The sequence below is a fragment of the Carcharodon carcharias genome, chromosome 6 (genome assembly GCF_017639515.1).
Source record: "Carcharodon carcharias isolate sCarCar2 chromosome 6, sCarCar2.pri, whole genome shotgun sequence".
Lineage (NCBI taxonomy): Eukaryota > Metazoa > Chordata > Chondrichthyes > Lamniformes > Lamnidae > Carcharodon > Carcharodon carcharias.
This window is the reverse complement of record NC_054472.1, coordinates 21,802,140-21,814,074: the sequence shown is the minus strand read 5'-3', so window position 1 is coordinate 21,814,074 and position 11,935 is coordinate 21,802,140. Positions and strand designations below refer to the sequence as shown.

Here is an 11,935-nt window from a genome sequence, read left to right as displayed (position 1 = left end):
AGGATCTCCCAAACCCACAACCTCCACTGCAAAGAACATGGTAACATCACTTTCCAAGTCAGACCATTCCAACCTGGGGACATATTGGTTTCAATTTTGACTCAGCAACTATGACACTCTTTACACAACTGCATTGTAGGTACTTTTCACCAGATTACAGCAAGAGGGTAACTCATCACACTATCAAGGGGAATCAGTGACAGGCAATATTGCCCCTACAGATTTTGCAGAACAGCCACCAAGATAATAGTTTTATTGCAAGGTCCTAATTGCATGTTCTTTGTCCAGTAATTCAGTACCCATGTTTTAAGTGAAGTAATATTAGATAATACCCAAAGGACAATTCTATCAAAATCCCATACCCTTTGCTCATAGCAAAAAGTTGTGTCATCCAAGTCATTGAGAGGCAATGACCAGTGGTATGGTAAGAATTGATAGATTGTTCCCTGCAGTTACTTTGCAGTAACTTTGCAACAGTTTTGCTGACATGAGTTCCACACAAGGGTGATATCTAGGCTCAAAGAGAATGAGTATTTTCTAATTAGGAGTGGGCAGAAATGAGCCAAAGCTATTGGACATGTACAGAAACTGTTAGCTTTTACCCCAAGAGACTGGAAAATAACAGATTGCAATTATGATAGAACTGTAGCAAATTCTGCTTAGGTTACGGCTGGATTATGTTCTGGGCACTGAATCTCAGGAAGGAAAGGGTCTTGGAAGAAAGTTAAGATTTTACAGGAATGAAGCAGTGGTTTAAAAAAAGGGTTATTACAAGGACAAGCTGCATGGACTAGGCTTCTTTTGAGCAACCTAAGTATCAGATCCCTTAGAGATACTGTTGAAGTGAGTCCAGAATAAGGGGTACAGAGCCAGGCTGCTCAGTGAGGTCAGAAAACACCACAGAAGGATACAGAAAAATTGAGGAATTTGAATGATCAAAAAGCTGTGAAGGCCATGTTCTATTAGAAGTGTAAAAACAAATTTCCAAGATGAATAAATTGGATTGACTAACAGGTAAACTTGAGTGGTTGAATAACCTATTCTTGTTCCGATGCCTCAGACACCAATTTGGTTAACTCCCACCTCAAGCCATCTACCTCAGGCATGACACCATGCAACATTATCTACTCACCACTATCCTTTCTCTCCTCACCACACCCCACGCCCCCCACCCAACCTTTTGTTTAATCCCCATTTCCAACCCTCATCATCCCATTTGCACAAACAGGAAGGTTGATGGGCTTTGGCCGATTGTCAAGTTGCATTTCCCTTTCTATAGTTTAAAATTATTCTGAAATAAGAATGAGGGCAAGAACAAGTCATTGCTTATTTTTATGGAAACTACCCCTCCAAGTATATACAACTCTGCCCAAGTTTGTGTTGTACATACTGATTTGTGTGGATGGACAATGAATGAGCACCATTTCTAAAAATGAATTATGGGCTGAAATTACAGAATTAAGCAATTAGACAGCTTCAACACTACACAATCATATGCACACAAGTTTATTAGTTGTAGCAGGCAGTTGGGAAAGCACCGCTAATTGCAGTGCAAAACAGCTCATTGTACTGAATTAAACAAAAATTTCAACCAAAATAAAAAAAGGATCTGCTACTTCTATTTGCCCTCAAAGAACAAATATTTAGAACACTTTAAGTGGCTTCTGCATCAACTTCTTAGCACTTGAAGCTTTATCCACAGATTTAATTACCCCAACAGCAACAGTCTGCTTTAAATCACGGGCAGCAAAGCGACCTACAAGGAAAAAAGTGGATCAAGTTAGTGTAGCTATAGAGACAAAGTTATGCCAAGGCCTTAGAATGCCCTGGTCAGATTGCATGTGCTTCAAATCTACATGAAAGAACCAGCACCATTCATGACCTGTGGACATCCCAACATTTTAAAGTGTAGTTCTTATAATTTAGGAACCTTCACCACCAGTATACACATACACACAGCAGGGTCTTATGATTCATAATGACCAAGTAGTTTGTTTGGAGATGTTAGTTGAGGGATAAAATGTTGGCTGGGGAACCAGCGACAAATCAAGTGGCATAGGATTTACACATATGAAAAGGTTGAAAGGGGACTTGGTTTAAATGTTTCATTAGCAGAACACTGCCTCACTGTGCAACTAAGTGTCAGCCTTTGATCTTGTGCACAAGACTGAGCGGGAAACTTGAACCTAAAGCCTTGCCTGACCCACTGAATCAGAATGGTTACAGCAGAGGTGTCATTTGGCCTGTTCTGCAAGTGCAACTCACCTAGTTCCACTCCCCTGCCAAGATTAGAGAAGCATGCAGTCTGGATTGAGACACAAAAACAATGCCAGTTGTTCAAGTTGTTCAAATAAATCAGACTAAAATTATTCCAGCATCCACATGTGCTTACTGTTTAGAAAAGGTGTCAAGAGTTGCACTGCTCCTCCACAAACTTTGCTACAACTGTAATTCAGCATTTAGCATCTGCAATGGTATGGAATTGAATATTTACAGGATACCCACTAAACATTGGTTAGGGCTTATCCATTGAAGTGTAAGTGACACTGCCATATTACTGAGCATTTAATAAGTGGCTGTTGAATTTCTTTTATCCACCTAACTTTTACTAGTTAAACTCCTCAGTAAAAGGTGGTCAAGCCATGCACTTTGCTCTACATGTACTAGATTCTCTGCATTCTCTGCAAAGGATGTTGCTTATGTTTGGCTCAGATTTGTTCAGGTTATGAAATTTTGCTTACTGTAAGCATTCCATGCAGAGTTCAGACAGTGTTCTTAAGCATGCTTAGATCAGCACAACACAGCCACTAATGCATTACACTTGAACAACCTCCATGATAAGTTGATAATTTAACTGCACAATTAAACTACAGGACAATGTATCAAGGGAGCCAGAGATTTTTTTCTCTAAAATGGAGGTTGCAATAAGTGAATTGTCTTGCCAGCTAATCAGCAATGGCTCTATACAAATACTGATTTAATAACCCTTAAATACCTTCTGAGCAGGTTTACTATTGTGTGCTGCAAACCAACTGTACAAACTATAAACATAATGTTCAGATATCACTGACAATACAATTTATGGTTTATAATAAGGGATAGTATTCAGACATTTTGGAACATGATATTTTCTCCATAGAAATTGAGGTTTTGTTCCCCTGTTGGACTTAAGTGGTACAACTTCTGGACTCAAGTCTGGCAGCTTATGGCCCTGATTTTAACAGGAATCTAAACAAATGGAAGTTGAATTCAGTACTCAGTTTCAGCAAGAGTTGAGCAGAGATAAACTCTAATTTTCCATTTTTCTTCAGGAGAAAGCTACCCTCAGAGGCACACTGGAGTTAGCCAGAATATATGGGAGTCTGGACCCCACATTTTATCCAGTTTTTGATTACAGGTTCACAACTGGATCAATTTCCCCATTTCAACCCTAACGTGGCCAGTTCCAGCTACCAAAATGCCACCTCAACTGACAACTTTTGAACAAGAGCCATAATTTCACCCTTTATTTTGCCCATAGGCACAGAACCAAAATCAAACAAGTTTTTCTCCCTTTAAGCTGGGTAAAAAAACTTGTCTATCCTTGCTTTGAGGTAGCATCTAAAAGTTTGAATGTGAAACTTACCACTGCCAAACTTGAGGCATTGGAAGTGTATGGCACTTACCAAGAGGTGGGTAGTCAAAGAAGGTTTCAACACAAAGTGGTTTGATTGGGACAAATTCCACTGTGGCAGCATCTCCAGACTTCAATGCTATAGGATTATCCTCTAGCTTTTGCCCAGAACGTCGGTCAAGCCTTTCTTTAAACTCAGAAAGCCTGCAAGTAATATGGGCTGTATGGCAGTCTACCACTGGAGAATAACCAACCTTTATATAGCCTGGATGATTGAGGACAATTATCTGCATAGGAGAATACAAGAAATTGATTATTCCAATTTATTTGGATCAGCTTACAATTGGCATTCAATAGTCATTTGTCAATTAATTTTGGCTGGACAGTCAGTGTGACTCAGACATAATGGAATCAGTAATAATTCTTCCAAATGAAATTAGTCAAGTCAATCTCCTACTTGTTCTTCAACCTCAAATTGAAATTGATTTTAGGCCCTGTCCACATTCCAACTTCAAAACAATGGCCTTCAATACAAGAGGTGAACCTGTTTTTCAAAGCTGCTGCAGTCACAAACCTGAGCAATGAAGCAGTTGGTCTCAGTTGGTGGATCATTTCTGCAATTTCCAGCCACATTACCACGACGAATAGCCTTCACAGATACATTTTTAATGTTGAAACCCACATTGAAGCCAGGGAAAGCTTCAGCAACAGCTTCATGGTGCATCTCAATCGATTTCACTTCAGCTGTCAAGTTCACTGGAGCAAAGGTCACCATATTACCAGGCTTCAAAACTCCAGTTTCCACCCTTCCAACAGGAACTGTGCCAATGCCTTAAAGAGACATGCATTTTTAAAAATATATAGAATCACTTCAGTAACATCTTTTGACAGGTTCTGTAGTTAAGATAAAATGCAACCAATACCCAAACAGTAGACCTTTTAACTCAAAACCTGTTAGAATCAATTAGGTCATGGCTGATCTTTTAATGCCATATACTCACCTTTTAATAACCCTGAATATCCCCATATCCCTCAATACTTCTTGATTAATAAAACCCATCAAGCTTAATTGATCTCAGCTGCCATTTACAGGACAGCTTTCCAAATTTAAATCACTTTTTGTAGCATTTCCAAATTTCATTGCTGAATGATCTGGCTCTATTTTTGACTTGTCCTAGATTGTCTAACTAGCAGAAACAGTATCTACCCCAATCCCCTTAATATCTTCCTCCTTTAACCTTCTTAATTGCAGGGAATACAATCCTACTTTATATCAGTTCTCCTTTTCTCTGGAGACCCTCCCCACACAAGTTTGTGACACCAGATTCATAAACATATGGCTTGAGCAGAACAACCAGCAAGACAAATTTCTGATAATTCAAAATTGCTTCATTGAATCACCCACAAACCCCACAGTACAAAACCCAAAATGTACAACAACCTATTCCCAGTATCTGACAAAGTCACCATGACTGGTTAAAACTTTAGAAAAATACAGGCAGGCAAAATCATCCTGTCCTGAAACTTTAAAACCCCTCAGACCAATATCACCAAGATATAGCTGAAACAAATTACAAGGTACCAACAAAACACCAAGTTTCACCCCAAACCTTCACAAAACCATCAGGCCAATATCACTACAATTGGCTGAAACTTTCAAACCCCAAGATGACAGGCCTCGACTGTAGGACAGTCAAGGTGACCAACTTGACCCTTTGTCCAACTGCAGCCCAGATGCTCAGATCTGCTTTTATAATAACTTAACTCAAAGACATGTCAAAACATATTTCCTGTTATTGCATGGAAACAAAGTGGACATTGGAAAGTCCAGACAAATATGTCACCAGCTCCTGCTGGTTGAAATACAGGGTTTTCAATAGAAAATGTATCCAGACAAATACCAGTTCACTGTATGAGCAATTCTCTTGCTTGAGGTGGTACAGTAACAAGAACCTGGCTCCAAAGTTATGGTTTGAATGACCCTATTCCAATACTATTGTCTGTGGCAGTTGAATAATTCCTGAAGTGCATTGTATTGATATGTCTTGTGCCATTGTATTGGGTAATCAGGCTTCTTGATTGCATTAGTCAATAGCCAAACCTTTTGAGTCAGTTTTCACAAAAAATCCAAATTAACCCCTTGCTGCCCAGCCCTGTACGGCTAACTGCAGCTTATCTTTTTGAAATTTATAGTTCCAATCATGAGGTCAAAGCAAGTCTGTGGGTTTGAAATTATGTTACAAACTTCCCAGTTGGAGGGGACTGCAATCCTACACTTTAATTTAACCCTACTGAGTCCAGGTATCAGATCTATGCTGCACTCCTGCCAAGGCCAACAAATCCTGCCAAGGCCAACAAATCCTTTAAGATATGGTGCCCAAAACTGCTCACCAATACTGCACATGTACTCTGACTAGGGTTTCTACCCTATTGTATGCTAGCCCTTAAAGTAGAGAACCCAGCATCCCAAGAATCTTTTTGATTTGATTTATACCTGGACCCACAAATCTTTGGACCTCAAGTATGTATCTGTTTCAGGTCCAAAATGAAACATTGCATTTGCCAGAGTTCTGTTCACTGTGCCTTCTATCCTCATCAATTTGATATCATTTTCTATCCTGAAAGTTAATGTAGTGAATAGTGGAATCTGAAAACAGATCCAGAGGTCATATGCTGCCAATTAGTGTCTTTCACTGAAAAGAGAGACAGCCAAGCCTGGTCTTGCAATCAGGACAAAAACACAAGAAAGGCAAACATTAAAATCAATTTATACTATAGGAAAATAGGGTGATCAGGTTGGAAAATAGAGTGATCAGGTTGGCCAAGGAAACTACAGGCTCCCCAAGTCAGTTCCTGGACAATTCAAGTACAAGGCTTGAACACATCCCTTTAACTTGAAGAAAGGGTGCAATGTGCATGAACACAGCTCAATTACACTTACTGGAAGCAACACGTTACATACAATTGATATCTTAAATTGGTTAAGAGTAGCTACACAGGATTGCAGAATCCTAATAGTTTTGTTTTAGGTTTTGCAAACGAACAGGTTTGAGCATGGTCTGTACTCTGCTATTAAAAACCAAAGAAACGTGCCATTTGATTGGATCAGCCCATTGCTGGGATATACAGCCCATCAGCACAAATTCATACACAATGTTGCTCAATTGTGGGGTAGGCAAAACCCAGTATCCTGTTAGCAAAAATTAGTTGCTGCTATTGCATGAAACAGCTTGATTAACCTGTTCAAATTTTTGAACATCTTTTGCCTTACCAGGGTAATTTGCAGTGCACCATGCACTTGAGAGTTTGGAACAAAAAATACTAAAAACTCAGGTCTAATAGCATCTATCGAGAGAAAAGTTAGCGTTTCAAATCCATATGGCTCTTCAGAGCTAAAGGCATCAGTGATACAATAATGTTGCCCTAATTTGTCTTTCTGCCTCTTTTAGCATGTTTCCTATTTTCCCCTCACCCAGTGTAATATTTTCCGGCTGTTGCTCTCATTTGTTTTAAATATTTATATCTTTCCTCTTGAGCCCCACCTTTCCCTCATGTCCTTTTGACTTCCTTATGCATGCTTTCCACCACAGCCCTGGTCCCAGCCTTGTTTGGGGGACCTGCTGTTGCCACACTTTCTGCATGGAAGACACTATTGGAAAGTACTTTATTGGCTGCAAGGCGAGTTATTTATTCTTTTATTTATAAGATTATATGTACACACACACACACACTTATAAGAGCTGAAGTGCATTTACATAGCTCTCGGAACCCCTGGCCGATACAAAGACCTTTACAGCCAATGACCTTTCATTCATGGCACGAGTGCGCCCGTTCACCTTTGGAACAAGAACCTGTGAAAAAAGCTTTAAGCATCAAGTCCGATTGCATTATCAAGCCCTACACGGTGTTTACCTCCGATTTTGTAGACATCCTGCAGTGGCAAACGTAAGGGTTTGTTCAGGGAGCGTCCAGGAAGAAGGATCGAGTCCAGTACTTCAAGCAGCGTTTGGCCACTCGCATGTCCCTCTCTCCGTTTTATTTTCCACCCTCTGAACCAAGGCATCTATGAATAATCAGTGCGAGCTTTTAAATCGTTTGTTAAAAGAAGAATGAGCACAATTAAAACCAGTAATTACAAGATTGTTAAAAAAATAAAAATCTGACATCCAAGTTTCGAGCACCTTCTAAATTGTTTATAGTCCAACACAACTCTGGGAGGCAGGATTTATAATGGATCTCCAGAAACAGCATCAGAACTCCTGGACACTGTTAATCTCACTTTAATCGTTACTGAATCTTATTTCAGATCCCGTTACTGTTGATAACGCTTTTCATTTTAAGTAATCAATATTGTTCGATTCCCACCAGATACGATGGCCAAGCACCTACCCTGGCACTGGGAGTCAGCATGTTCTCTCCATTCCAACCGGAGATGGGGATGAAAGGGACACTCGCTACATCGTAGCCAATCTTGCGGATATAAACGGTCACGTTCTTCACCACTTCCTCAAACCTCCTCTGGCTGTACGGCGGCTGAGTTACATCCATCTTATTGACGCAGACGAAGAGCTGTTTTACTCCGAGCGTGAAAGCTAGGAGTGCATGTTCCCGAGTCTGACCCGACCTGGAGATCCCAGCTTCGAACTCACCCAGGGCGGCTGAGACAACCAGGAGGGCAACATCAGCCTACAGACAGTAACGGAGTGCAGAAATGATAAAGTCAACACACCACCAGTTAATAAAACAAAAAAAAAGGACATTAACGCAATGCTACGCTGTCGGAAAACACCAGTTACTTTCGTGAACGAAAACTGAAAAATGCTGACGGGAGGTCGGACAGCATTTGTGGAGAGAAACCGTTAACATGTTATGTCTCCTTTCTCTTTCTAGATGCTGCCTTGCCAGCTGAGAGTGCTTCCAGCATTTTCTGTTTGTGCAGATTTCAAGCATCCACAATATTTAGTCTGAGTTTTCAGTACACTCGAGTTCTCTCTAATCGGGGGCGGGGAAGGGGAAGAAAGAGGAATGAAGATCGTTCTAATGAAATGTTATACTTGGGGGTTGGTATGCAGTTATTTCCTGCTTGAAGTCTATTAAAACTAAAATTCGGTGCTTAACTTGACGTTCTTTAATTAATCGGAGTTCAGTTTCGAATTTATACCTGGGATGTTCCGGTGAGCATGTTTTTGATGAAGTCTCGATGACCGGGAGCATCTATTATGGTGAAGTAGTATCTCTGGGTATGAAATTTCCAGAGTGAAATATCTATTGTGATGCCTCTTTCTCGCTCAGCCTTTAGTTTATCCAAGACCCAAGCGTATTTAAACGATCCTTTCCCAATCTGGAAAAAGTATAAGTTTAGTTTTCAATAGCACAAATACCTTCCAGTTTTTGGGAAGAGGGATAAGTAACTTTTTTTTGCAGAAGCTTCGTTAGACTAACACTAGAAGTAGACACCATCTACAACTTCGATCAAATTTTAAAAATGAATTATAAATAGTTACTAGTAGTACAAATGGCAAATACACTCCAGGAATACACGTTAGAATAACTTTTAAAAGGCAAACGCACCTGAAGTGCTGCTTGTTCCAGTTTTTCTATAGTGCGCCGCTCAATACCACCGCATTTATAAATAAGGTGGCCTGTAGTAGTGGATTTACCCGAATCTACATGGCCAATTATTACAAGATTGATGTGAGCTTTCTCTTTCCCCATTGTTGTTGTCTTCTTTTAAAAAAAGTACGTAGTTTCCCTCGAGTTTTTATAACTGAAGTAAAACACCAGGGCCCAGCAATGAACGTGAGATTGCACGTGGAAACATCACAAACTAATCGATAAGAAAGTAACCAGAACTCAACCACTTCCTTCACTGAGGTATTCCACTTGAAACTTTGCTGATTGACCTGGTCTCTCAGACCAACCGGAGATTTCATGTTATTAGTGATCCCTTTCTAGGAGAATGCTTACAGCTGATACAGATTGGTCTTGTCCAGTGATGTCTAATATCTGCTTATATGAACCAAATTACAATAGAAACAAATAGAAACAAAGTCAAAGAAAGATTTAAACAATTAACTTTAATCTACTTCAACTGACTGTGGTTTGTTTAAAACTCCACCTGAAGTATTTTATCTTACATTAGCCATTAACTATAAACAATATTTTGCATTTATACAGCCTTTAATATAATGTCTGAAGGTGTTTTTCAAACAAATTTGATGTCGACTATAATAGTGGTGTTAAGAAAACATTTTATGTATTTAGTGAATGTTATTTTCTTTTGAAATATTGTATTTAATTCACTTGAAAAGAGCTTTGAGAAATTGGATGTGTTGAAGTTGTGTTTTAAAACAGAAATTGTATTTCATATACTACTGAACTAATATCATCCAAAAGATTGAAAACAAATTAAACAATTCCTTTGGGGATGAATGAGTTTGCTATGGTTGGTAAGTAAGCAGGTCCACAGACCTAAAGGAAACTTAATATCAGATGTGCTACTGAAGAAATAATCATCTGACATATTGGCATCCCAGGACATCAAATCTTATAACCTTTGCATCAAAAACATTATGCAAAAGTGAGCATTTATTCCTTCCTAGGTCAAGGCTCAGAGTTTAGATTAATATGACTAAGTGGGTAAAACAAGCCATGTGAAGTTAGTAGATTTGTAAAGTAAGCAGGATGATCTTAGGTTAAAATTTTCCAAGAAGCTTATGGAGTTTTTGTAACTTGCTGGAATCATACTTGGCCAGGGCTATCAATGAACAATGTAGCAGATATATACACAATGTAACTTAATGTGTAAACCTGGAATACTACCATTACCACCCCTTTCTTCTCACCATGCCCACCCCCCAAATTTAGGTAATACTGTATGTGAGAGGTATTAATCTACTAGAATGTTGCATAATGAAATAAAGAATATTATGGATGGAGGGCTGAAGAACTAAATAATGAACATGTAGTTTAGTGGGTTAATTTAAGGTAGCAGGTACTAGCTTGGCTTGGCTTCAATGTTATTTGCTTGGAACAGGGCAATAGTCTTCAATGAGCAATTACATAAAGATAACTGCTGGAGGAAATTAGTATTGTAAACTACTGGGTAAAGGAAGATTGGTCTGTACATAACTAAATAGGAGCTAAGCTGTTGGTATGAAACATAAACATCATAAATTGGATCCATTGTATAAAATTATATAGCACTGAAGGAGGCTGTTCAGCCCATCATGTCCATGTGAGCTTTTTGAAAGTACTTTCCAATTAGTTCCACTCCCTTCCTCTTTCCCTGTTGTTCTGCAAATAAATTTGGAGGCGAAAGTTGTAATACTCTGCCAGTATGTGGGCAGGTGGCATTCAAAGCAAAGGCAGATTTAAAAATAATACATGAGAAAGAAGGAGGCTGAAGAATATGCTTAATTTTTTTTAATACCAGGAGTATTAAGAATAAACTCGTGGGCGTTTGCAGCCCATGGAACATGGCAGCTTTAATGTAATAAATGATGCAAGATGCTTCACAGAGTTGAAGGCAGGTGCTGAGTAGAATTACAGGATATTATAAAGGTATGTTCAAAAAGATAGATCTTGAGATTTTTAGGTGGCAAGAGAGATTTAAAAAAAGCTGAGAGGTTTAAATCTAGTGTAACTCGAGGGTGTTAGGAAAGGAGACAAGTTGGAAGAGAGGCAGCCATGTATTGGTACAGTTGGTTGGAGAAGCTCCTAAGCATAGGGTAGGATAGTGAAAGGCCTAGTAAATAAAGGTGGGGACTTTCAGCTTAATGTGTTGGAGACATCTTAAAGTTGATGGGAATAGAACATTAGGGATATGGGATTTTATGTGAGATGAACTGTAGAAAGTGGAGTTTTGGAGATTATATAGCTTGGAGTACAGTTAGCTGATAATGAGGAAAATACTGGAGAAGTCTAACTTGTCTGTGTTGGTGGGGCTGAAGTACTTGTAGCAGAGTATTTTGATGAAAGAATCAAATATAGGTGAGAAAAAGCTTATAGAAGTTACTAAAGATGTAGGGAGTTGCTTAATAGTTGTTTGGTAGTACAGAACTTGAGTATGGTTGAAAAAAAGAGATATGTCAAAGCTTTTCATCTTGCATTCATCAGGACACTTTGCAAGAATACCAATATATAGCGAAACCAACAATTAATATTGTATGTGAAGAGTGTGCTGACTTGGCTGGCAAGTGGATTCTGATTGGTAGATGCATTTCCATGAAGAATACACCCGTGATGGTGACTGACAGTTAACTGCCCAGCATTGTTTGAAATTTAGACCAGGCAGCCTGACCCTGATTGGTCAAGGCATTG

At 39.2% G+C, this 11,935-nt stretch overlaps 1 protein-coding gene across 1 annotated transcript; it reads right to left on the bottom strand.

The window, feature by feature from the left end:
• Positions 1 to 1,490: 1,490 nt before the first annotated feature.
• On the bottom strand, positions 1,491 to 9,348 carry LOC121278918 (elongation factor 1-alpha 1-like). Its single transcript, XM_041189456.1, has 7 exons — positions 9,185 to 9,348; positions 8,775 to 8,954; positions 8,003 to 8,299; positions 7,526 to 7,676; positions 4,188 to 4,444; positions 3,666 to 3,900; positions 1,491 to 1,756 (listed from the first exon to the last, which is right to left on the bottom strand). The coding sequence occupies exons 1-7, from the start codon at positions 9,326 to 9,328 to the stop codon at positions 1,644 to 1,646; spliced, it is 1,377 nt and encodes a 458-aa protein (XP_041045390.1). The 5' UTR covers positions 9,329 to 9,348; the 3' UTR covers positions 1,491 to 1,643.
• Positions 9,349 to 11,935: the final 2,587 nt, after the last annotated feature.